The sequence below is a fragment of the Mesocricetus auratus genome, unplaced genomic scaffold (assembly GCF_017639785.1).
Source record: "Mesocricetus auratus isolate SY011 unplaced genomic scaffold, BCM_Maur_2.0 Super-Scaffold_100031, whole genome shotgun sequence".
In the NCBI taxonomy this organism is placed as follows: domain Eukaryota; kingdom Metazoa; phylum Chordata; class Mammalia; order Rodentia; family Cricetidae; genus Mesocricetus; species Mesocricetus auratus.
This window is the reverse complement of record NW_024429212.1, coordinates 8,773,101-8,800,524: the sequence shown is the minus strand read 5'-3', so window position 1 is coordinate 8,800,524 and position 27,424 is coordinate 8,773,101. Positions and strand designations below refer to the sequence as shown.

General features: G+C 44.9%; 1 protein-coding gene across 2 annotated transcripts in view; it reads left to right on the top strand.

Annotated features, from left to right (window-relative positions):
* Myo16 (myosin XVI) overlaps positions 1-27,424 on the top strand; it is a 422,801-nt gene that overhangs the window by 152,168 nt on the left and 243,209 nt on the right. For both annotated transcript variants that reach the window (XM_040733405.1, XM_040733404.1), the window contains exons 5-7: positions 16,116-16,224; positions 24,364-24,488; positions 26,346-26,471. In XM_040733405.1, the coding sequence (XP_040589339.1) occupies positions 16,116-16,224; positions 24,364-24,488; positions 26,346-26,471 (360 nt within the window). The remainder of the gene's footprint in view (positions 1-16,115; positions 16,225-24,363; positions 24,489-26,345; positions 26,472-27,424) is intronic.

The following is a 27,424-nucleotide window of genomic DNA, read 5'->3' as shown; positions in this document are numbered from 1 at the left end:
CGGAGAAAGGCTATATTCCACTGGACATGGCGTTTCACCTGAAACTCCTCATTTAAAGGTGCAGGTCATACAGTGTTGCTACAGACTTTGGCTCTGCACCTGGAACCCAGCAACCCCGCGTGGGATCAGAATAGCTGAAAGTCCTTATTTAAAGGCACAGGTCATACAGTGTTGCTTAGCCTTTAGCTTTGCACCTGGAACCCAGTGAGGGATCATTTCACCTGTAAGTCCTCATTTAAAGGGACAGGTCATACAGTGTCCCTGCAGAGCTTTGCTTCCTTCTCTGAGTTTCGTCTTTTGGTTGTAAGTCAAGGGTAGATTTTTTTCAAGGATGAAACATAGCCTCCTGTGTGTTTCCCTGGAGCAAGAGTTCTTGGATTTGGAGCGCACCTTCTGTATTGCTGGCGCTGTGCTGAGTGCAGACACGTGATACAAAATAAGCGGAGGGCAGACTCCGCTGTGACTCGATGTACACAAGGCTGGAGGGAAAGAGACAACTCTAAAGTTTTTTGGAGGATCTCACTTCCAAGAAGACGGGGCTCACATGCCAGAACACAAGTAAATGGGTGCTGTGAGATCCAGAGGAGAGGGTGTTGGTTGGAGAGCAGAGCAGCGCATCAGAATTGTGTTGTACGTGGAGAATGTACACCGTGACACAAACCATAGACCGAAGTCATTGGATCCAGAAATGGCATGATGGGCGGATGGCTTCAACAGTTAAGAATCCTGAGTTCTGGATTAGTGGAGTGGCTTCTGTAGAATCACAGAGGAAATTTGATTAGCATCCAGACCTGCAGGATGATGAGAGATGAGCAGTAGCATGACACTGTGGTCTAACCTGTGGTATGGAGAGAGAACGCAGTGGCCTAGACCTGCAGGGTGCTGAGAGGTGGGCAGTGGCATTACACTGTGGTCAGCAAGTCTGTTCTCAGCAGAGTATGTGACATCCCAGAAGACAAGTACAGGGCTTTGTTCAAACCCTTGGGAAGTTGATGGCGTGTGACGCAGAGATTTGAGAAGTGTTCAGCTGTGGACCAGCCAAATGAGAACTTCAGGAAGACTAGGTGTTGGGCAGGTTGGCAAGCTGGTAGGCAATTGACATGATGTATAGGAATTCACGTGTGGAACCAAGGCTGGAAAGCTACAAGGAGTTTGAAGCAAGGGTGAGGAGGGTGTGTAGATAGTTCGCAGTGTTGAGATTTCCCTAGAGACAGAAGGAAGGGGATGGAAGAGTCAGGAAGGTATGGTTACATTTGACAAAAGACGTGGGTCTGAGACGACAGCTCAGTTGATACGGTACTTGTTGCTCATGAGCACCTGAGTTCAAGGCCAGCACCCAAATAAAAATCCAGGAGCAGCAGAGTGTCCTTGTAATACGGTGCCAGGGAGGCGGAGACAGAAGGGCTTGCTGGTCTGTCAGCCTCGCCTCCTTGGCAGTTCCAGGTAAATATGAGACACCCTATCTCAAAACAAAAGCAACAAACAAAACATAGATGATGCCTGAGCAATGACAGTTGTGGTTGTCCTCTGACCTCCAAATGATCTCTCCACACATAAATGTGCACACATACACACACGCATACATGCGCGCGTGCACACACACACATACACACTCACTCACTCACTACTATCAAACATGGAGGGAGTGTGTTCCACTCAACATGGAGCTTATCCAGGTGTCCTGGGCTGGACGTCTGTTAATAAGTAAGGCTGCATGGAGTTAGACATTCCTCTACGTTTAAGCTTTCAGAAACTTTCTGTCTGAAAACATGCTTTTTTGGAAACATGTCATAATATCAGAAGATTGTAAAGATATGTTCTTTGTGTGGAGACCAGGGTTGTGAGACCCCGCCCAGCACACTGTACATTGCTCAACTTAGTGTGATATCCCGTCTTCATTCAGTACTTGACATCCTTATTCCTTTTCCAATCTTATACATATTACAGTGGCCACATTTGGGTACTTTAATATTAATAGAAATATGGTGTTGGGTAATTTATATGTTAGCTGTTTTATCATGTTCAATGAAGGCATAATGAAACCTACTCCATTTTAAATTATTTAATTTGGAAAGCTTAAGCCAGGCCTTGCCAAGTGAAAATCCCCATGGCAGATTTTACACACTGTATTCTCTTAATGAATATAGTGACATCAAAATCTTCAGAAGTCTTTTGCTGTTATCTCCACACATCTCATAATTCTGTGTAAAAGTAAGTGTAGTGCCAATGGCCTTTTGGTGGGCATGGGGGTGTACTCCACAGAATACACACACACACACACACACACACACACACATACATACATGCACACACATATACACACTCACACACGTATACATTCACACACATACTTACAATACATGCACACACTAACACGCATGCATTTGAACATACACAGACACACATGTGTACACACACACTCATATACATGTATACACATGCACACACTCATACATACATACACCCACATATATGCACACACATAAACTCACACACACATGCAGAGATACACATATACACATGAAGACATGCACATGCCAGTACAGACACACGTGCATTCACAAACATGTACACACATGCATACACACACACACACACACACACACGTGCGCGCAGGCGCAGGTGCATGCTCTGCTGTGTTGTCTGCCTTTCCACATCTTGGATAACTTATATTGACCACGAGTCAGTCAGGTTAAGTTAGCTAAATCGTTAGCTAGTCACAACACAACTCAGGAAGATGCAACAGCTACAGTCACTCAGAAGCTGAAGTGGACATTTAGGGAACTATGCATAATAGAACCAGAGTTGGTTGGCAATTTATAAGAAATCCAAGGTGTATAACAGTCCAACTCACACGGTTCAACTCACACAGAACCCATGCAAAAGCAGAATATTTCAATGTCTAACAGACATGTCTTTGTAGTCCTTCATGTAACAACTGAAGACTTTAGGTCATGTCTTTAAAAAGTTAAGTACCATGAGTCAGTGGAAATACACAGTATAGAACACATTGAGAAAATACGTATTTTTAGCATCATAAAGTCAGTAAAGAAAAGTTGCATGGTACTAAATAAAAGAAGTTATAATCATGAATTTTCTCCAGCTAAGTAGAAATAAGATATGTTATAAATTTGTAATTTGAATTTATATAAGAAACAAAAGTGAGCAGTCACTGGATAATATCATCAGTATGCCTATCCAGTTGGTGGCAGAAGTCAAGATGGATTTGCAAGGAAACATAAACAAAAGTCAAAGTGACTATGATGTTGTCCAGTGTAGTTGTTCTTACACACAAAGGAGTATCTATGGGCATTGGATCCAGTCTGGTTTTCTGGCTTAACTCCAGCCTGTTTCTCAGAATCAGCCAGCATGGTCCTGCTTCCTCGGTTCTACAGAACCCTGCATGCTGCCTCATCCATAGTGAGACTGTGCCCACTTGTCTATGATAACTAAACCAGTGAACAAATCGTGCCATAGAGGAGGATGTCAGGGCATCTCCAGGAAGAGTTATCCCACTGACACCTTTACAGACTTTGCCTTGAACTCATTGCCAACTCAGTCCTGCCCAGAACATGTGGACAGGATGATCTCCCTATTACCCTAGTGCCTCCCAGCATGAAGATATATTCCAGGGCGACAAGGCTGATAGAGTAAACAGGATGCCACGTAGAGTGGCCAGGGAGGTTTTAAATCTCTCAACCATGTGCCATAAAATGAAGTTCAAAGTTGATGCAACAAGGTTGCCTGTGAGAGGTTAAAGGACACTCAATTGATGAGTTATTTTCTCTGACCATCTGCCCAGAGGTTAATAGGTAGAGAAAATAGATTAGGGTCAAATCTGCAGAGTTCATGGAGACTCTGCATGTTTGGAGCACATGTGTGTCCCTGTAGGACATGTTAGCACTGGAGTGCTTGGGGGTTCTCCCTGGAGAACCACATGTGTGTCCCTGTAGGACATGTTAGCACTGGAGTTCCTGGGGACTCTGCCTGAAAAAGCACATGTGTGTCCCTGTAGGATGTGTTAGCACTGGAGTTCATGGAGACTGTGCCTGGAGGAGCACATGTGTGTCCCTGTAGGATATGTTAGCACTGGGGTTTCTAGGGACTCTGCCTGGAAAAGCACATGTGTGTCCCTATAGGACACGTTTAGCACTTGGGTTCCTGGAGAAGCAGAGGAGCATCTGGTACTGGGAAGCAGTCCTATTTGCATGTGAAGGCAACAGAAGCCAGCAGGAAACCAGATCAACCCAGGAAACGTGGATTCTAAAAACAGAAAGAGCTTTTGAAAAGTAAGCCAATTATAAATGATCTTTAGGGTAGCAGGAGCCTGCAAAGACAGAGGAAAAGAAGCCAGGTTTACAAGGAAAGCCAGTGTTTGTGTTGTCATAAAGGCAGAAGGAAATGCCTTGAGAATCCCCTGGAGGCTGTATTTCTGGGAGTTGCTAGCCAGGCAGGCTTGGTAGGCAAAGATGGAGAGTACTGCAAACCACATACCTCCAGAGACGGTAAAGACCAATCTAAACCTTTTGTGATTTCTTTTGCTTATGTATGTAGACATTATTGAGTGAAAGACTAAAATGCAAATAAGATAGTTTTGAAAAACTCTTCCAGTATTCAGTAACTGTGTGTGACATGGGTGTACCATGGTGTGCATTTGGAGGTCAGAGGATAACTTGGAGCTGTGGGTTTTCTTCTTACACCATGTGTAGTTCAGGGATGGAACTTGGATTTTCAGGCTTGGCAGTAAGTGCCCTTACCCTGCACCTTTTAACCAAAGGAAGAACATATATTCATTCAGACCAATAATGCAAGAGGGACAGAGAATGCCAACTTCCCAAGCCTTCAATTTGTTTATAAAGCTGGGAAAGACTGTGTTTCTCAGGGCAGGTATGGATTCTTCAGATCAGCCAAACATTCATTTAACAAAGTAAGCAGGCTGCTTTTGGACAATAATTAAATGAATGATTAATGAGCTAGGGGCACTGGCTGGTTTCGTGCAATGCTTTAGTCAATAAACATTTACCAAGCACCTACGTGTGTTGCACACAAAGCCTTACACAGAGAGCATGCCTGGCTTACTAAATGTGCAACTTAAGTGACATGAAACCAGGCTGCATTTCTGTACTGCAAGCCCCCACCACCACCCCTGCTGACCCCACCTCGTGACCCCTTTCCTTGGCTTTCTCTCAGAAACACTTTCTCAATGGGCTTTCTTGTAAAACTATTTCTTTTAATTGGAGAGCCGACCTTTAATTATAATTAATCGATTCAAATGTCACTCCAGCTAGCTCCCCAGATAATCATTAATATGTCTAAATTTCTTCTTACCTTTGCATTTAGCAGGCATGAGACTTGCTAGCGGCATGCCAGAGGGGCTCTGAGCTTTCACCTCCAAGACAGCTTCGTTCCTCATTTATTTTCTAAAGACATGGTCCACTGAAAATTTACCATGCTTATTGTAGAAAGGTAGAAGAGTCTACCCAAATGCAAGGGATAAAAATTTAAATGATGAATGCTTACATCACAGGGAGATGATCATCGAGATCTATGATATTCTTACTATCCCCAGTGTTCTCAATCAGAATATTTAGAGAAATAACCAAACTCTTATAACTTATGTACTTGTTTGTGAGGGGCTAGTAAAGAGGCTATCAAAATGACCATCCCATGATTAGGGTGAAGGTATTTTTGCTTTGTTGTTTGGAGGTAGATTTTTTAAATTCTTCTCTCTTACATCCCAACAATGTTTCCCCTCCTACAACATTCCCAGTTCCTCCCCTGCCTCCTGTCTCCCCAGTCAAAAAACAGCTGGCCTCCTAGGGATATCAACCAAACACAGCGTAACAAGATGCAATAAAACTAGGCACACATCCTCATATCAAAGCTGGACAAGGCAACCCAGTAGGGAGAAAAGAGTCCCAAGAGCAGGCTAAGGAGTCAGAGACATCCCCACTCCCACTGTTAGGAGTCCTACAAGAACACCAAGCTACACAACCATGAAGTATATGCACAGGACCAAGCTCAGACCCATGCTGGCTCTGTGATTGGTGCTTTAGTCTCTGTGAGCCCCCAATGAGCCATGCTTCCTTGGTTCTGTGGGCTGTGTTCTCCTGGTGTCCTCAACCAAAGGGGAAGGTTCTTATTATAGAAAAGAGAGAAAGATCAGTCAAAGGCATCTGGAGGAATCCAGGGCAGAGAGGATAGGAAGGAGACTGAACATGGCTAGGGCTATCTCTTCATTGCAGAGAGAAGTGGGAGACCAGAAGAGAATAGGAAGAAAGACAATAGTAGATATAGCAGGGGTGGGTAGGGGGGCTAGAAGGAGCCGGGGAGAAACCTTGGCATTATGCAGAGATCAAGCAAGTATCTAGTGTAGAAAAACCTATGAACTGCAGCAGCCTTGGAACTAGCATAGCAGAGGAGGAGGCGAGAAGGGCCAGGATGCCAGTGTGGCCTTTGAGACAAACATGTGAGTGGAGGCTGAAGAACTTGGAGGCCAGCATTGGCTTTGACATGCAACCATGTACACATGACAGTGCAGAGCCAGAGGCGAGGGAGATGACTCCCTTTGGCAGACAGGAACTGGCTTCACAAGTTCCTAAGGAATGCTGGCTTTTAATTAACCACTAGAAATCTGTGGTCCAGACTAAGCTGAATCAAGACTGTCATTTCTGGACATCTGCACTTCCTGGGATGCAAGAGGAGAGCCTATTGTTGCTATGGAACTCAAGGGTGAGGGCGTGGGCAGCCCCACGTCAGGGTCTTCTCCCTTTCCAACCCCATTCACCATGCAGAGCTGACCGTTGGCTTCAGAGCATTCTTCCTGCAGCCTCCTCCCTGACAGCCCTGGGTCTCTGGTACCTCAGGAAGCTCCTCCAGACCTGATAAAACTTCCTTCAATAACCTGTTTTTTTTTTAATAATAGGGAGTTTTGTAGTGTAAATACCATTGCATATTCTATAGTTTTTTTTACTGGTTGTTTTATTATTATTTGATCTCTTATAGAACATACTTCCTGTCTGACATACTGGGTACCTTTCCCGTCAATATGACAGAGTATCTTCGGATGCCGCTGAAGGGAGTTAGGGTGGTTTTGGCTCCCAGTTTGAAGGGATGCAGTCCACCACAGTGAGGAAGCACGGGGCTGGCCCCAGGGAGGCCAAGGTGTGAGCGTGAACTGCTCATCTCTTCACAACTCACTGGTACAGGAAGCCAGAGGGCACAGGAAGTAAGGTTAGGCTATACCTAAGGACTGTCTCTGTGGTTCCCCAAAACAGCTGGGAACTAAGTGTTCGAACACAGGGCCGTGGTGGGGACACTTCCCCTCCAAACTCTTTTGTATGCCACCGTTTCCTTTCATTTTAGCTTTGGTTCTGACGCATGCACTACATCCACAGCTCAGAAGGACTGTTAGGTCTCAAACCCTTGTACAAACAGCTAAGGTGCATATTAACAAGGAGGGACACCGACCACTCTCAGCACTGCAGGGACCTGGCATACCCTGCCCCTCACCCTGAACTCTCCAGCTCTCTCCTGTTACACTCAGCCATTTTGCCTGGGTCGCTCTCTTGGCCTCCCACTCTCTTGGTCCCTGACTCCTTTCTTGGTCTCCCTACTTCTTGGCCTCCCCACTCTCCCTTCCACCCTCCCCCCTCTCCTGTCATGGCCCATGGCTGAGCCTTCTGGCAAGATCCAGCCTGGGCTCTTCCAGACCCCTCCTCTTCCTCTTATGCTGCCCCCACATCTGGAATAAACCACCTCCATCCGGTAGTCATGTCTTCTCTCCTTATTATTTCTTTTCACTCAAGCACATCAATGGTTCTCTAATGTTCCTTTCTGTTTAAAATGTGACTCTTTCAGAGGGGTTTCCCAGTTGTAATATTCATATTCTGCTAGATGACTGTGCTCACACTGGCCCATACTGAGTTTTCTTCTTTGGTCTGGGATATCACATTGAGACCTCTGTCCTCACAGTCTGTAGGACTACCCTTTACCACTGTAGTGAAGTGTCACACTGTGGGCATTTGGGGGTGTCCTTAGGATGACTGCCTGCACATACTACTCACACCCAACCCCTTGGAAGCCCAGGGATTGTTTCTCCTCTCTTGCATGTTTCACTGTGGTATTTACCATGACAACAAGGGCACATATAAATATTTATGGTCTCCCCAAGTAGTAACCATTGACCTAAGAAGGCTTACGGAGGGAGCTATTAAACTCAGTCCTGATATAACTCAACTGTTATAAATTTTTTAAATGGCCATAATAAAGGCTTTTAATTTTTATTGCCATGAGAAATTTGTAAGCATTAAATTCTCAAAGCACATTTTAATCATAATAAAAGTTCAGTGTATGGTTCCTTAATGAATCAGTGGGCCACCCAACTCTATTACCAGATGTGTTATCTGCCAAAAATCTAGAATCCAAAGGAAAATTACAGGCTTACAATTTTCTCTCTGCATAAATAATGGAAGCCATGGGCAGTGACTGATAGAAATTAGAGATGCAAGAACCTGCTGCTTTGGGGCCACAGAGACCACTGTAGAGTGACCTCCCTAGCCTGTTCACCAGGAAGAGCAGACACCACTGTAGAGTGACCACCCCAGCCGGTTCACCAAGCAGAGCTAATTGATGGCTTTGGTATTAAATGTTCTGACTGCAGCCTTCTCCCTCATAACTTAGAGCTCTGGCATCTCAGCTGAGCCCTGAACTAAGATGTCCCAAGTCAAAGGTCTTTTCATTGTGACTTTAATGTAGTCCAGGATGCAGCTTGTCACTGCTTTGTTCTGTAGGTAGTGTCTTCGGGGCTGCTCCAACATTCCTATCACCCCACTTGTTGACATCAAATTTCCCCCTACATTATCTGAGGAGTCTTTCAAAGTTTGCACTTTACAGTCTGCTCTGTGATCTATTATGAATGAATTTTTGTAAAGAAATATGTGTCTGTTGCAAGAAGCTGAGACAAGTTGCCCCTAGGAAGACAGCTTAATTGGAGAGGTATTGTTGAGACTATAGACAGCAATGGTGGGGCCTGAAGGGAAAGGAATCCTTGAGTTCTAGAGAATGCAACAAGGTTTCTGATGGGGGATTTTAGGAGGAGTGAGCTGCATGCATGTGGATCTAGCCTGTATGCTAGACTTCTCGGTGTAAGGTAGGCCTGTGCAGCAAGGATGGGACAGGCCTGCCTCACAGCCGCAAGGGGTGTGAGCAGAACTCCTCACAGAAGCTCTCTGCAGCCAAATTGGGGAAAACCCATAGGGCGGTGTGGCCTGCCCTGGAGGAAATAGCAGGAACTAGAGAGAGCCTGTGGTTTGGTTCTGTTGCACACTGATCTCCATTTCCCCAGCACTAACTGTTGACAGCACTCTATGCTATATTGTGTAGCTTTTCTTTCTTTTGTGAGGACTGTTGTCTGTTTTTATGCAGGTCTGTCTCAGACCTCTGTTCTGGTATATTGATCTTTTCATCCATTTTTTTCAGCAATATCTCACACATCTCAATTGATGAGAAGTCTTGTGGTTGGATTAAATCCTTTCTGACATTGTTCGACTTCAATTTATGCTGAATTTTTAAGATTTCTTTCCAACCCTTTAAAACTTTGTCATCAGCTTGTTGGTGTCTGCCAAATAATTTTCTGGGGTTTCAATTAGGATTTTATTGACACTGCAAGACAAGTTTGGAACAACTGTCATCTTGGCATTCCTACCCATCGCGTGGACTATCTCCCCAATTGTGCATTGGAACAGGTTTCTTGGGAGTCTTCCATCTCTGCTTGTCCCATAAGCAATTTGTTAGGTTCATCATCTAACTAATTATTACTCTGGGGTTCCAATAGCAGCAGTAGCATGTTTTTGTATTCAACCCCCATGTTTGCAGAATGAAGAAAAGTTGTTATCCCATAGACCTTCCATCCTGAGACATTCACTTAGGAGGGTTTTGGTTTAGGGACTTTCTCTATGTAAAAGTTCATTTCATTAGTGACTATATGTGGTTCTATTTCTCCTTCCAAAGGCTGTACACCTCTGATTTCCATTTTGTGTCCTATTCTGTTAGCTAGGGCATCATGTGGAATTTTGGAAAAGAATAATGGGAAGGGATGCCTTGTCTAGTGCCTGGTGTAACTGTGAGCTTTCTTACCAACAAGTATGGTGTTAGCTGTCAGGTACTCTTTGTGAAACAGAAGATATGACTCTCTGCTCACTTCCTGGTTTCCCACAGACACCGGATTGTGCCAAATGCTTCATCAATACCACTGATATAAGCATATGCTTTGTAGCTTTTCAGCCTGGTAGTGTGAGATATTGCATTGTTGATTTCCAAATGCTGAACCTCTGGCCAGGTTAAGACAGAGACACAAATTATCTTTTAAGATTTTTGTGTGTGTATGTCCGTGTGCCTACATGAGTTTATGTGAACCTTGTACATAGAGGTCCATGCCTGGTTCTCTCAGGCCTGGTACTCTCTCTCTCTCTCTCTCTCTCTCTCTCTCTCTCTCTCTCTCTCTCTCTCTCTCTCTCTCTCTCTCTCTCTCTCTCTCTCTCTCTCTCTCTCTCTTGGTTTTTACGAGACAGGGTTTCTCTGTATTGTTTTGGAGGCTGTCGGTCCAGCCTGGCCTCGAACTCACAGAGATTCGCCTGCCTCTACCTCCCGAGTGCTGGGATTAAAGGTGTATGCCACCACCGCCCGGACTGGTCCTCTCTCTTAAAAGCAATGGGAGTAGGACCCAACCAACAGTTCAATATATCCTTGCTTGGTGATGGTGTATGATTACTTTTATGTATTTTTTTCAGTTTGCTAATATTTTGTAGAGGATTTGGCACCTGTATTCATAAATGTCTATTGTTTTCAGCCTTCATTCTTCTTTCACTTTGGGTAACGCTGGCCTAATAAAATATGTGGCTTCAATGCTCTGTAAGAACTTGCAGAGAATGGGTACACTTTCTTCCTAAAGGATTTGTGAAATCCACCATGGATCGAACACATCTTCATGATCGGGCTAGAGGCTTATCATCAGGTTTAGGTATGCCAATGGCCTTCATCTTCATGAGTCTGGGACAGTCTAGGGAACTGGTCTATTCATGTTAGCAGTAAACCATGGGCACATGCTGTTCATAGAATCCCTTTTTATTCCCCACATCCATGGATCTCTAGCGGGGCATTAGTTTGTATCTTTTAGGAGCTAGGGAGATGCTACGGCAGTGAAGAGCACTTACCTTTCTTGCAGAGAACCCTGGTTGGGTCCCAGAGTGCGCATCAGTAGCTCACAACCACCTGTAACTCCAGTCCCAGGGAATCCAACCCTTCTTTCTGGACTCCAAATGGGGGTTGAATGCCCACAATGCACATAAACAAAAGAATAAATCTTACACAATAATAATTTGTACTTTCTTTCTGGCCAGAGCTTGACTAGCTCTACAGACTTGAGGTCTCTTTCATAAAGACATTGATCTTTGTCTTGGAGGCTCCAGCTTTACAACCTAATCACTGCAAACTAGCCTAGCTCTTAGTATTACTGCTTTGTGGGTTACGTTGTAATATATGAATTCCTAAAAAGGGCATAAACATTTAGTCCATTGTGCTGGAACAGGTCACTATCTTATCTTCCTGCAGTCATAAAGTCTACATGTTATGGACTTAAGGAACAAATATCTCTTTTTCACACATCTAGAAGTTTACAGTCAAGGGACTCTTTCAGCTCCTGAGAGAGCCAGGCTCTTAACAATGTTAGTACAGCTAAGCTTCCACCTTTCCAGCTCTGTGACACCAGGTTTCTGTCTCCATCCAGATGCCTCTCCTATTAAGGACACTGGGCATCTTGAAATAATGTCCCATACTAGGGACACTGGGAATCTTGAAATAATGTCCCATACTAAGGACACTGGGCATCGTGAAATAATGACCCAAGCTTCTTGGGATCACTTCCTCTAAACTTAGCATTGTCTCCATTGACTGTATTCCCAAATGAGGTACTTGAGGTTAGAGTTTCAAAATGTCATTCCTGGGGGTGGGGGGGCATGAGATCAAACTCACAAGAAGAATGCAGCATTCTGGTACTAGCCTTTCCATTTGTAGTAGATTTATAATTATCTAAAAATGAGATGTTACCAAAAAGTTTAATCACGTAGAAAGTAGTGGCATTTTATCATTGCAATTCCATTACATGACTTTCATTAAGCTTTCAATATTAATGTGACAAAGAATTATTACTAAGTAGAACCATGTATAAACACAGTTGTTGAGATTAAATTGTTACAAAGCACAAGCCAATAAAATGTTTATTGGTCCATATGTCATCTGGCATGAACTAAAAAGAATCTCATTTAGAGGAAATGATATATGTGAGGAGTCCCAACTCTAATACATCAAGAACAAAATTTAGGGCAAATTGGAAATTAAATGGCTTTCTAGTTTCAATAAATAGGGAGTAAATATTCCCAAAGCCTCCAGTAGGATCTGCCAAGCATTCAGTTGCACACTTGAAGGATCCCTGTTGGTTTTACACATATAAAATGTATCACCGTCACTTCCCTAATTATAAAAAGCAACCATGATGCAGTTGATTTATTTTCTGAAAGAACAGTCAAGATTTGCAGTTTATGTTATATAAATCAACGTTTTTGTTGGTCTAAGGGTTTGGCTCACTGGTAGAGTTCTGACTTTGAGGTAGAATGGCCTAGGTTGGGTGGCCATGCTGTGAAGAATGGGTATTTTGCAGCTTTTGATGGTCAGCATCGATGGTCAGAGTCTGGAATGAACTGAGCAGGGAGTCTCAGTGAAGGACTGTGTGGGGGTTACATTGCCCCATGGGTTGTCTGCATGGAATTTTCTTCACTGTGTTTACAGAGGTGGGAAGACTCACCCTAAGGGTGGGTAGTACTACCCTAGGTGCTGGTCCCCGCACTGAACCAGAAAGAGATGGATCTGAGCACTCCTTGATGACATCTGACTGGATGTGGTTTGACCAGCAGCTTCAGACTCCCGAGTTCCCATCAGGATGGCCTGTAACCCGGAACTGAGAATTAAAATAAGCCCTTTCTCCTATAAGCAGCTCTAGTCAGAGTATTTTGTCATTGCAACAGGAGAGAGAGAGAGAGAGAGAGAGAGAGAGAGAGAGAGAGAGAGAGAGAGAGAGAGAGAGAGAGAGAGACAAAGCTAGGAGTGTTTTAGTCTGGAAGGTTCTTCCCAAGTGAGATGGAGTGTAACAAGCGCTCTCAGCATAAGAAATGCAATATCTGGTTGTCAAGTGCAGGATGTGAAATGTGAGACCATTCCACACACAGGAGCTTGCATGCATGTACACGCACACACATAAAACATGCATCTGTGTGAGCACACATATATAAATAATCATGTACACACATCTTTATGGCACATGTATAAACATGCACACACACACACACACACACACACATCTTTCTGGCTCAGACCATTATAATATTACCACATGAAGTTCTCTTCTCTTGCATTTTCCTTCCACACCCGCCTTCAATTTCCTTCACAAGTACCTGGTTTCCAATCCACATTTTCATCTCTTGACGCACGTGACATATTGGTGATTCAGTTGCATTATTTCTTAAGTTTAATAACTCATCCATTCCATCGTGTGCTGTCCCTATGCTTAAGGGTATAGGACCATCCAGTGGACCATGATTGACCTACCAAGAGCCACACCCTTAAGGAAAACTAAGTGTTCCTCCTCAGGAAGTCATTGGGTGTCAAGGGCTCCTCAGCTGTGGGTGGGGCTGTGGACCCTTGCATGCTGGGATGCCGTCTGGTTTGATCCTGCACAGAAACCAGGCCTGCTGTGAGCTGAGTGCAGCGGCTCTGTCATGCCCAGCAGAGGCTGTTTTCCCCCAGTCTCCCCCTCCTCTGTCTCCTCCAGCCCCTCTGACTGCTCTCCCTCAGTGCTCACTGAGTGCTGCAGGCAGGTGTGGTACATCTGTTCCGTCTCTGGCAGAACCTCCACTTTTACTCTCTGCACTTGTTCTCTGTCCGCAACACAAAGAAACTTCTCTGGTGAGGACTGGGAGCCACACTAATCCCAGCTCAAGACTTCTCTGCCTCTGGCTCGACAGCAACTTCTGGAGCTGCCTGGAGACCCCACGTTTTTAAAATAAAGGACAGCACTCAGTTGTGTTAGACATACTTAGCGTTTGTGAAATGTGTAGAAACGCTTAAGACTATTCTTCGTTATATCGGGAAGTAAATCTAGCTGTTCTTTGTTTTCTATATGGAAAAGATTTAATTTAAGATCCTCAACTCCTCATTTCTTTTTCATTGTACTAAAATAATTGTTCTTGTAATCAACTGTCCACTCTGACGCTCTACAAAATTAGTGTGGTGTTTGATGTTGGCTCCTTGGATCTACACAGGAAGGCTTGGGATGAGTATGCAGGGAAACCATATAACGAACACATCTATACCGCTCATGTTCGTAACTGTAGCTGAATGCTGGATCCACCTCTAAGAAGTCACACTTGAAATGTGAAACAGAACATTGTAAAGTATATCAAGTGCATGCATTGGAAGATTATATATATGTATATATAATATATAGTCATATTTTAAATGGGAAATATCAAGAATGGTATTTTTAGTGAACTAAATTCCTTGTTTATTTTCACTTTACAAAACTAAGCTGACTTTCTATTCCCGAGTATCTCGAACATTTATAACATAAGAAGAATACTTATAAAGCTGCGGATTCCCAAAAGATTTCCCATTGCATATGCTTCAGGTTAGACCGTATGATGGTGATAAGAAATATCTTCTGACATTTTTGAGAAACTTTTCCATTTTTCAGCTACTTGGTGCCTTTGTTCTGATGGGACCCACTTAAAGTAATACATTCCCTCCTGCGTCCTCTGGGTGGATATTATAAAAAGGCCAGCCATGACTAGTCATCTCACTAGTGCTGTTCACGTTAACTTCAGAGTACAGTAGAACCAGGAAACTGGTCGTGAAATCCACTGCTGCAGGGAGGGGAGGATGCCTCTATCCAGGCCCCAGTAGAACAGGCCAGTCTGACTCTGGACTGTCCCAGGCATTTGAGGAACAGCAGCAGACCCACCTTCTCACGGCCTGCATGTGTCCGTGAAAGCAACCCGGTCTTTCAAGGCACTTATAATCTGAGGCGGGAGAGGTGGCGTGTGCTGGCTGGTTCTATGTCAACTTGACACCAGATAGAGTCACTGGAGAGGAGGCATCCTCAACTGAGAAGATTCCTCTACAGGAGTGGGCTCTAGGCAAGCCTGTAGGACATTTTCTTAATCAGTGACTAATAGAGGAGGACCCAGGTCACTGCGGGTGGTGCTATCCGAGGGCTGGTGGTCCTGGTTTCCATTGTAAGGCAGGCTGAGCAAACCCTGGGGAGGAAGCCTGAAACAATACCCATCCACGGCCTCTGCATCAGCTCCCGCCTTCGGGTGCCTGCCCTATTTGAGTTCCTGTCCTGACTTCCTTCCATGATGAACAGTGATGTGGAAGTGTAAGCCAAATAACCGCTTTCCTCTCTAACGAGCCTTCGATTGTGGTGTTTCATAAGCAATAGCAGGCCTAACTAAGACACTGGCCATGCAAGATACTTCATCCTGAAGCCTATTGTGTAGTTCTCCGTGAAAGATTAGAACCTTCTTGCACATATCAACCTAGCAGACAGAGAGCAATGGATCTATGAGGAAGGAACCATCCTAAACTTCGCTATAGTTTCTCTTCCTGTTGCTGCGATTAAAAGACCTAAAGAAAGCAACCTAAGGAAGGAAGGGTGTATCAGGTCCCCAGCTCCGTGTGACAGGCCACCTGGTTCTTCCTCAGTCACTCCCACCTTGGTGTTTCCTCAACATCTACCTGAGTACCGGAATTCCTACCAATAACTTTAACTAGGAATGTTGATTATAGATAACTATTGGCTATTGAAAAGGAATAAACTACTATCACTAGCAATAGAACACAGGGTCTATGATGTCACAAGACTCAGTGGGACATTTTGCAACCTGGGCTCTTCACAGATTATCTAATGTATTTGTCTAAAAAAAAAAAAAGAGAGAGTATTGTGTTTTCCTCCATAATCCTTCAGCAAGGTTCATTATGTTTGTTGTTTGTTTGTTTCCTTACAGGCTGGAGCCAACGTCCTTCTGCAAGATGTGAATGGAAATATCCCGTTAGATTATGCCGTAGAAGGGACTGAATCTAGTGCTATCCTGTTGGCCTACTTGGATGAAAACGGTAACCCAAAGCTTCCTTTAAAAGGCTCTGCAGAAGGGAATGCATGGGTCGAAATGTATGCATGGATAATTCTTAGAAAAATGCACACAGTATTTCAGACTCTGGCGTCACCCTTGAGGGTGGAACATAAGGCCTCTCTCTACCTTTGTTTATCGCCTGTCACCTTCACAAACTGGCAGACACCTGGGGGGGGGGCAGTGAAGGCGCACCAAACAGATGCCTGAGGTCCATAATTGCTGGGACTGGGTTTGCAATTATAAACTCTCCTCCCTGGGGATAGGAAGGGAAGTGAACCACACAATTGAATTGTGAGCTAATGAGAGCAAGGTCACCTTGAGTGTATCCTCCAGAGCCAAGTGATCCCTGTAGGAATTGTAAGTCAGCTCAGTGAAGATAAGGGCAGCGTGTGCACAATCCCAGAATTCACAGTGGCACTTAGAAGCAAAAGGCACTGTGAGAAGACAGCCTAGGATCAAAGAGAGGGCCGGAACGATGAAATGGGGCTGAGCCCCTGTGTATCACTCACAAGGACATTAATGACACAGCCCCAGCATGAACCAGTGAGTCAGCTCAGTGAGGGCTGCACCTGGCGATAAGGGCTTGGCAGGGCAAATCCTGCCCCTTCTCTTCCTTGGATATTAAATATAATAACCAGGCATTCTAGCCCCTTCGGTGACTTGCTGGCCAGAGACAATGTCCTGGAATATTTGTCGGAGCCTCTGGAAGCAGAGGGCGCTCCTTTTGCTTCTTTGGAGAAGGATTTGTCTCCTTGATATCGTGCTTTGCCTTCTCCAGCCCATTTGTCTCAAAAGGTTTATTTTGAGGATGCATAGAATAATAATTAGTGCTTAGCAACCCTGATTTCCTAATGAGAACTAGTCTCATTAATTTGGAAAGCAAGGTGGGCGTGATTGTTCCGGAGCTGAAGGCCACCAAGGCAAGGGTAGGGTAGAAGCAGGCTTGGGGGAGGTGAGCAGAATCTTGAGCGGCCCACTCGGAACCCGTGGGGTGCAGTAGTCACAGCCCCTCCCTCCAGAGCCACAAGATTCCCTTGCAGGAGAACTCCCCACTGACTTCAGGTCCCACGGGCTGTGACCCTCTGGAGGAAAGTTCAGTTATTCTACCAGGAACAAAAGCCAGGAATTTGGATTTCCCAGTGGGCGATTCTGGACTCAGATCTTCACCATGCTTCCCAGACAGGATAGAGTTCTGGGTTTGTGTGAGAAGTGTGGGGGAGTGTAGGGTTGACATCTTTGTACTACTGAACAGTGGCCCCAAGAACTCTTTATGGTGACAGGTTCTCATCACCAACACAGTAATGGTGACTGCATAACTCAGTGAACTGGCCTGTGCTGGTTCCCCAGACATGGAGACCTCCAAGCCCATCATTTTGTACGTGTTAAGTGTGTACAGCAGTCTGTGTGTGCCCGGCACCACGAAAGTGTGGTTTAGTCACTCTCCCAAAAATGGCTGTGTAAATAAGAACAGCGTCAGTGTCAGTGGGCATGTCAACGTGTGAAGGGAAAATTCACAGGATCCCACCATTACGCAAAGATCTGAAGGCAATGAATGACTGCTGGGGTGAGAGTTTACCTCGCCTGGGGAGGAGCCCCATGGCTGGTCGTCCAACAAGATGGGTCAGCCTCGAAACCGCAGGCACACACACAAACAAAAGCAGACTCAGCAGGGTGTGTGTGTGTGTGTGTGTGTGTGTGTGTGTGTGTGTACATACATAGATACATATATATGTAACAATCATAATCATATAGAGTCTATCCGCCTGTGAATGGGAGGCATGGGAGGGGTTTAAATGAGAGTAGCTGGAGGGAGCTAGAATGAGGGAAGGTAGGAGGGAAGTTTTTAAATTTCAGTATGTACCCCCCTCCCAATAAGAGGTGGTTGAAAAAAAAACCAATCACGGGCGGTGAAGACATGACTCAGCAATGAAGGCACGTGCTGTTCCTACAGGGGGCCAGCACACGTGTTGGCTCACAACCATTTGTCAGGAGAGTCCCAGGGTATCTGATGCCCTTGTCTGGCCTCTGTGGGCACTGCATACGTGTGGTTCAAATACACACATGCAGGTAAATGCAGATGACTCACATACATGTAAATCACAGGCTGGGGGTGTGGCTCAGTTAGAATACCAGGTTCAGTGCCCAGCATTAGAGAAGCCAAGCGTGGTGGCACATTCCTGTAATCTTTCACTTGGCAGGTGGCGGCGGGAGTCCTGGGGCATTGGGTCACCTTTGGGCACACGAAACTCTGCCTCTAAAATAAATGAAGCAAATAAGACAATACAAAAAATTAAGTCAAATAGAACTATAAAAGCTTAAAGAGCCCAGCTGTCTCTCTCAGTCAGGGAACCCTTTCTAGAGGTTATCTTCCCCCTTCTTGGTCCCTCCTAAGGCCACAAAACGAACCTCAGTGTCTCCACCTGCAAATGTGTTAGTGTCATTAACAAGCTCCCAACCCACCAAGGCATTTTGTTTAATAGAAAAGCTTGGTTTTTGCAAAAACCAATATTTTCTGTTGTATGTAAAAAAACATTTTTTTAAAAAAAAGCAACTCTCTTTTTGTGGGAGGTGGATGAAAACATTGGTGAATAAACCAGAGTTAGTCCCTGACTCTGCTTCACAGAAAAGCTGTCACCACTATGGCTGTCAGGATGGTTGTGTAAAATTCAGGTTTGCCGGAACAAACTCAATTTAATATCCCTTCAATTTTTAATTCTGTTTTCCACTTGTCACTGCTGCTGCTGTGGCCTGGCCCCTCCCGTGTGCCCTCCCCTCCCCTCCTCTCCTGCACAGCTGCTGCTGTCCCTGTCAGAACCCCTCCTGCTTATCTGTGTCACCTCCCCTGTCCCTGGTAAACACTGTCTAACCCCATTTATTCCTGCCCCCCCCGGTGCACTGTGGGAGTTATCTGCTGCGACAGCATGGACCGAAGCCATCAGGAATTTCTAATAGTCCAGGGTGACATTTCTGCTATTCTTTGCCTCTTTCCACCACGCTCTTCTTTGCAGGTGCTTGCAATCCTGGGGCGCTCCCAGCTCTGCAAAATCCTGTTTCCAATCCCATACTTATCATGCTGTCATATCAGGGCAGAGGGGGCAGAGGGGGCAGGAGACATCGTGAACAAGTTGATTACATAGAAAGTCTCTGTCGCGAATTCTAATTGTGCCGTCACCACAGACTTACGCTGTAAACCTGTCCACGGCAATTAACCTCGGCTCAGTGCCTTAGATTCCGGGGCTGTGAAATGGAGACCAGCGCTGGGGCTGATTGAGCATTTGATGAATACCTCATCTTTGCACAAGGCAAAACAGCTGGGCATGCGAGGAAAGTAATCAATTCTAAAATGAACCTCTGGGGGAAGGAAGAGCCCAGGGTAGAGACCGTGCAAGGTGGCCAGGACAGAAAATAGGCATGGAAAATGTCTGCATTCTGTCTGTGTGTGTGTGTGTGTCTGTGTATGTGTGCATGCATGCATCTGTGTGTGTGCATATGTGTGCATGCATGTACAGTATCTATTTATCTACTTATTTATTCAGCTACACATGTCTGTATCCATACTTGCAAGTATATATGTTTCCATTCACCTTCCTATCTAAGCATTCATTCATCCAGCCACCTATGTATACATGTATGTATGTATGTATGTATGTATATACATCTACATAGATAGATCTAACAGCTATCATCCATCCATCTTCATCATCATTTTTCTTTTTTTCTGCATACTCATCCACTTTCCCTTCTCCTTCCTCCCCTTTAGGAGCTCGCTGCCTGTCTGCCCTGACCCTCAGTCATCCAACACTCAACCTCCTACCCACCGAGAATCCCCCTGTAGTAGTTGCCCCTGGCTGCCTACAGTTTCTTTCCAGGATTCTTCTCTCTATTCTCTGAACTCATCTTTCTGTGACCTTGCACGATCTGGGCACACTGGCAAAGTCTCCCCTGAAGGGGTCTCTCCATACTTTCCTCTCTCCTCTTGAAGCTTCCTCCTGTGACACCTTGTGGGGCCACGCTCATATCCCCAGCTGCCCACAGGTTAACTGTTTCTGGGTTTTGTCCTTGGGAAGCATCATCCTGGGATGGGTCGACATGGTGAGTTCACCCTTTGCTTGCTTTGCCTGCTCCCAAGATCACTGTTGTGGCTCAAATGGCCTCTGACACCTTCAATTCCGCAAGTTAGTTTCTTGCGCATCTTGAGCTGGATGTCAGAGGGTTTGAAATACCTTGTCCTGTGTGAGAGGCATTAATTACTCTCACTCTGTGGTCCTTATTTGCTGTTACAATGAGAACACACGCATCTGAATCCCATTTTATTCTCCCCAGTCCTTCTTGTTCAGTTGTCACAAAGTCTTATGTCACCGGCTTCCTTGACACCTCTAGACTCTGCCCATACATCCACCCATCACACTGCTTCTGCCTTAGTTAAAACCCTGGTCTTTATCATGCGTGTCAGTGCGTAGCTTCCTAGCCTGGTCTCTGGACACCAGGATTGTCCCTCCCCGTTCCTCCTTCAGAGGATGACCCCCCAGCAGAAACAGATCAGCAATACCTTGTACCTGTCTTTTGCTTAAGGAAGTTTACTCGGCCTCAAGTCCTGGCACTGGCTCTTTCAGAATCCCACATAGCTGAGGTGGCAGCACATTCCAGTCTTCATGAGACAGTGTTCAGGCGCCAGGACGGGGCTGGTTGGGAGCAACAGTCCCTCACAGCCTGTGTGTGTCTGTTTCTCTTTACTGACATCACCGTTAGGGATTTGATAGTGGGCAGCCTACCTCGGTCTCTTAGGAAGCCTATGGTGGAGACCCAGTGAGCTAACTTGAAGTTCTAACACATGCTAGAAGCATCTGGTGGCATGTCATTGTACAGCAAATGTCTCCTGAGGTCTGCTTGTTACTTCAGTTTTGTTGAGGGCAGAATTACTTTTTATGCTTACTCAGAGACATCATAGAGAATGAAAAACGAGGGTGTGCAGATCCCTCAGACTCTGAGGTTGGTGTGCGACTACCTCACAAACCTGCTAAGGAGGGAAGACTTAATTCTTCCTGAGGCTGCTGCAGAAGGCTTCACAGAAGGGATACTTAGGGGCTGGGATTCCTGGAGAACCATATGGGTTCATGTGATTAGGGTGAACAGAGGCAGAGCCCTTGGAGCAGTATGGAGGAGAGATAGTGCAAAGTCCTTTTGAGCTCAGGGATGCTTACAGGGACAGTTCAGCTGCAGCACACACTGTGACACCACCAAGCCTCATACAAAGGAGGTTGAGCTTCCACCAAAATCTCGGGTCTCTCAGAAAGGCAGTTGAGCAAAGTTAGACAGATTATGACTGACTTAAAGTATTAACACAATTCCAGTAACTCACGCTACCCATAACCAGTGAAGATCAGCAAGCAATAACTTCAGTGTCATATAACTTGTGAGTTTGGGGTAACAGATTTCCCTTAATTCTTAAATTTAAAGAAATACCAGATTCCTTCCAAATAAGAAATCTAAAGAATCCTTAAGGCTTATTCCTTACAGAAAATGCTATGAACATAAAACTAGATTTCTTTTAATAATAAAGAAGGGAGAATGGAGGGTGAGTCCACCCTTCAGCCCTGACTAGGTTTATGGGTGGTGGGAAGGCGCTTTTTCATCTTGGCTGATATATCCAGAAGCAGTTAAAGACACTTGGTTGGCAGGAAGAGATAGAATTTCTGTTGTATTTGGCTTAGCAAAAAGAGACTTCTTCTTTCCTAAAATTATAACAAAAATCTAAAAGTCACACTTTAGTTGGCACCAGATTTGATTCAAAATTGAGTTCAAATCAATATAATGTCAAAATATTCCCCTGTGGTATCTTAGTAACAGGGACAAGAAATAGGTCGCTTGCCTTGCTGTGTTGAGTATAGACGGCCTTCAAAGACGGTTATCACACCTCTGTGTTTTAGCCTGTCTTTCACCTTTGCTGTGTTCTCCATTTATTATTTAGTTTTAGTTAGATGCTGAGGGATATTTCCTGGGGATGCATGCTTCAGCAAGCACAACGGCATTGTGGGATTTCACCAAGTAGGAGCACCTTAGAGGTTTCCCATTGCTTCCTCTGCAAACCACAGTGCTGTTGTCCATGGAGCAATTTCAGAAGTTAAATTACAGGACAAATTCCATAATCCTACAAAGGAGAGTAAAGAGACAGTTTTCAGTTGTTTCTCTCAGCTTTCAAATCCCCCATTACAAAAATAAAGTCTGTTGGTTCTTCCAGCATGATGCATGGTAGCGTGGTAATCGGAAGGTGACACACAGCCAGGCTGACTCAGGTCTGGGTTTCTGTTGACACAGCTCTGGGCTTCACCAGAGTTGGCTAGCTATCAGAGCTCACTTTCATGAGTTCTTACTAGAAAGCGAGTACTCTTCTGTGTGAACAATGTGTTAATTCAGCACAGTAATTGATAAAACAACATCTGTCAGCCTGTTCTTTCAAATTCCGATGCTGAGGCAGAGGACAAGTTAACCCGACACAAAGAGACATCTAAATCCACAGATGTAAAACCCAGATGACAGACTTCTAGGCATTTCTGCATTTCGGTCTATAGGCAAGCCTTTGGGGAACAGATATGGAGAGCCCACTGAGGAAAGGGGAAGCGTAAATGGCCTTGCTTACCACATGCTTGTAGACAATGTACTTGCCATGGCCTCTGCCCCAGGACATGCCTTAAAACTGCGAACTGTGACCTCAGTCCCTTGGAATTTGTTGTTATCCAAGTGACCGAGGATGCTGAAGGTAAAACGACTCTCTCAAAAGTTGGCCCAAGAAAGTAAATCTCATACTGTACGTTTGGGGAGTCTCACTGCAGAAACAGTGCTTGGATCCACAGTAGGGTGCTATCCTTGGAGGTTTGCAGTAAGGACTCAACGAGACATGAACTATGTTCATGACAATGGCTGGTCTGTAGAGAACACTTATGAGTAGGAAATATCTCACTATTGTCATCATCACTGCCATCAGTATTACCATCTCCATCATCACTACCGTCAAAATCACCCTTGACTCCACCACTCTCATACTCACCATTGCCACCACCGCCCTCCCCACCATCATCACCACCACCATTGTTTCCCTAACCTCTGTTTGGAAACAGGAAGAGGAACCACAGCCTCTCCTCTTTGGAATCTTATTGTTCAAATGGCTGAGGGTTATGGAGCCCAGATACCTTTCTCAGAACTGAACTAGAAAGTGAATACATCTCACGCTGACCTATCAAAAGCATCAATCACCCCAGGAAAGGTCTACATCTATGAAGCAGTGGTAGGAACAAGAAATCCATAAATGAGAAGATGGGTTACTCTAGAATTGTGCTACTCAGAAATCTCAGGAAATAAATGCTGATAAAAGCTGTGAGCTGAAGTCAGGGACCCGTGTCTGATATGTGAGCCAACACCATCAGTCAAGGATGATGGTGTTGCACTCGGTGTTGGGTGTCTATCCCGATGTGAATGTCCCTGCACTGTTCAGCTGGAGCAGCCTCTTAAACTTTTACTGAAATAACTTTACATATACAGAAAAGTGTCAGGGTCCTAACAAAGAATCCCCAAATGTGGTTTGAAGCACACCCCTAATGGCAGCACCAGTGCCGCTTGTCATATTTGTCATAACTCCTAAGTTCACATATGTAGTACCGGTATTGTTGTGAGTTTTAGACTTTGTGCATAGGCTGCTGGTTTCTTGGAAGAAGTAACTTTGCTTGTCTAGCACACCTCACTGTATTTGATGAAAAACCCTAAGCAAACAAAAAGCATGGCTTTGCATTTCCTTTCAATCTAATTAGCTTAAGTGTTTGAAGATACTTTTGACTAGTGTATGTGGGCAACTTATACCAGCACATTAACTATATTAGTTTAGTAACTTAGATATTCCTGAACAGCCTGCCAGGTACAAACACCCTGGCATGTTCGGGAAAATGGCCATTCGAAACTTAATCTTACTAGGCAAGCCATAGTTACGTAATTACCGCAAGGGAGGCATTCACAGAGAAACAAGAGGAGAAGTGTAGAAAGGGGAAGAGGGCTCTGAGAGGAGTGTGTTGAAAGACTACCTTGCCCTGAATCCCAGCCTCTGCCTTGGAGCTAATCGGTCTTCTTCTCTCAGGGGTGGACCTCAGCTCGCTGCGCCAGATAAAGCTTCAGCGACCCATGAGCATGCTGGCAGAGGTCAGGCACTTCTTATCTTCAGGAGGAGATGTCAACGAGAAGAATGATGATGGGGTGACACTGGTAAGTGCGTGCACGTGCCTAGGCATCATTTACACAGAGAACTGAAGGTGGTTACAGGACATGGATACAGTTTACTCTTCAAGTGGGTGTTTCATCGTGAAATGACACACATAGGCTTTCTGAAGATTTCTTGGAACGCACAAATAAACAGAGAAGAAAATACAGAGTATTTATAGCATGGCCCAGAGAGGACAATCCCTATGGTTCGTCAACCGTTGCTACAGATGCCACTCTTGCAGATTTTCAATGTGACTTTCGGGGTGGAACTTTTTAAAAAGACTTCCACTTTGGTTCTAAATGAAGCAAACTGTGGGTTGCCTTTTTAATTAATTTGCTTTAAAAGCTCAAGCAAACTCTTGTTACACTTTATTGAGGTCAGAAACAGCACGGCAAAGTGGTCATGGGGCTGACGAGGTGGCATGGCATAGTGCGGTACTCGCTACTCTTGAGAGAACTGGGGTTTGGTTTCCAGCACCCACTTGCTGGCCATTAACATATCGCTTTGTTTTACTGATGGAGGAGACTTTAGGAGGAACCACAAGTTCTCCAGCCACCCTATCTATGTGATGGAGTAGACACCAGACAAATAGAAATGGCAACCACCTAAAAAGGGTTGGAACAAGGAGGGTGAGATCAGTTGGGGGTGGAGTGGGACTCTTGGGCATCTCCTAGGAGGCCTTATTTAGTTTGAATATTGGAATCTGGAACCCTGGGTTAGAAAACAAATTTTTGGAGCACAGTAACAGTGTTGACAGTGATGAAGTCATCAGTTCCACCCACAAGGAGAGAGGGTTTGAGGCTGGAATAGAGGCGAGGAGATTGGAGTCCAGGATGGAGAGCAGGCAGTGTAGCTGCAGGAGGCATCACCTGCGGGCAGGCTGTGACATGACTACTGGGTTTAGTCGCCTTGGATGCGGTCTTCTGAAGGACAGTGGGTGGCCCAAACGCTGACTGGGGTGGGGTGGCGAATTAATGATTCACTTATATATTGCACCGAGTGGACGAATTTCCACATGACAGAAGCACAATAGAGCCCGGGTTACAATGCACTGGGCAATACTGCAACTCTATTTCTGAAAAAAAAAAAAAGAAAATCACTGTACAGGCACCTGCTCCAATCCCCGTTAAGACCCAGATAGCAATCTGCCAAAAGAGTGCATGCAAACCCGTGCGCAGCAATCATTTTAATCCCTTCAGTTTTGCTGTTCTTTGTGATTTTGCTTCTTATTGAACAGAGAGCACAAAAGGCGTGAATGGTTTTCTGTAATGTCTGAATCTCCTGGGTGCCGTCTGTGAGCTTTGAACAAGACAGTAGCACTGGACAAAAGTCTAGGAAGCTGTCAAGGAAATCATGGCGTCTGTCTGGGGCAATTCTGGAGTCTGAGTGGGATCTGTCTGTTGGTGCTGGTCCTTGCTGGGAGGTTTTGTTGTGGGGTGTGTAGTGCTTTTCTGTCTATTCTTAGACATCGTGATAAGAAAACACCTTGGTCTGCAGACCGATTTCTTATGCGGGATCAGAATGCCGTTTGTGGCTCAAAATGAAGCATAATTCCTTACGACTGTGTGCAGACAATCAAACTTTTGACAAAACGTTCGGTTGCACACAGTCAGTCAGAAAAGAAACAGTGAAAAAACGAGATTTATTCACAATTCATAGTATTTGTTCCAAAATGTCCTGGTGATGATTTACACAAAGCAATAAAATTACATACCTGTGTTTTTAAGACTTTTGTTTCATGCTGTCATGTTTAAGATCCAGTGGTTCATTAAATAGCTCTGTCTACACTATTGAACAAATAGTGTTGGTGAGACTACTTTCTTACCATGGTAGACTAACAGACACGCCCTTTGTTTCAGCTCCACATGGCATGTGCAAGCGGCTACAAGGAGGTGGTGCTGCTTATCCTGGAGCACGGTGGTGACCTCAATCGAGTGGATGATGGGTACTGGACGCCCCTGCATTTGGCAGCCAAGTATGGTCAGGTAATGTGGTTTTCCACATCCTTTCTGAAATATTATTAACAATTAAAAACAATCCTCATATTTAACTTTTACTGGCTTCCAATTTATATGCTAATCATGATATAATTTGACTCCCAATGGCATCATCCTACTATACACATGATCTAATAAGGAAAAATATTTGCTTTCCCAAGGGCGCACGAAGCTTTACCCTCCTTTGGGCTTACACACCATAGCTGAGCCGGCTGGAGAAACACTCAGAGTAGGGTTAACGCTGTTTTCCTACCTCAATGCTGGTGAGCCAATTATGCGAGTCTCTGAGTGTTCAGTTTGTTTTTTGTAGTTAGTAAATCTAAAGTCAAATTACATTTTTATGTCCCATTTTACTCTGCAAATTGCACTTCGTTTTAACGAAGAAATGATGTTGAATTAGCTACATTTGTGCTGCCGTGGCCAATTACACAAGAGAAGCACCTGCGATGATAAAAACTGGTTTTGGCTCAGACTTTTAGAGAGCTCAGTGCATAGCCTCTTAGATCTACACACTCGGGTGGAGTGTAGCGGCAGCGGAAATGTTTGATCCAACCACATCTTCGCCTCATGTGCAAATTGATGAACTATTGGGAAATGCTACTCTCTGACTTAAGTCCAGTCAAAAAAGAGTGGGAAGGGGGATGCAACAGAATGGTTACCTTCTCATATTGTATAGCCATTTGTGACATTTCAGCAGAGAACTAGACTTCCAGATTTGCCTTCTTCCAGAAGTGGCCCTGGAATACATTGTTTGCACTTCATTGATCACTGCCGCCCCAGGAAGAGCTAAACATTGGTTTTCTGTGGAAGCACACCAGGCTGGAAGAGAGCCTGCTTCTCACTCAACGTGTCCCCGCCTACTGCTGCAGTAGGCATGCAGTCTTGACTGTCGGCCGTGACCTGAGACGCTGACCTGACACCTCATGGTCCAGTGAGACTCT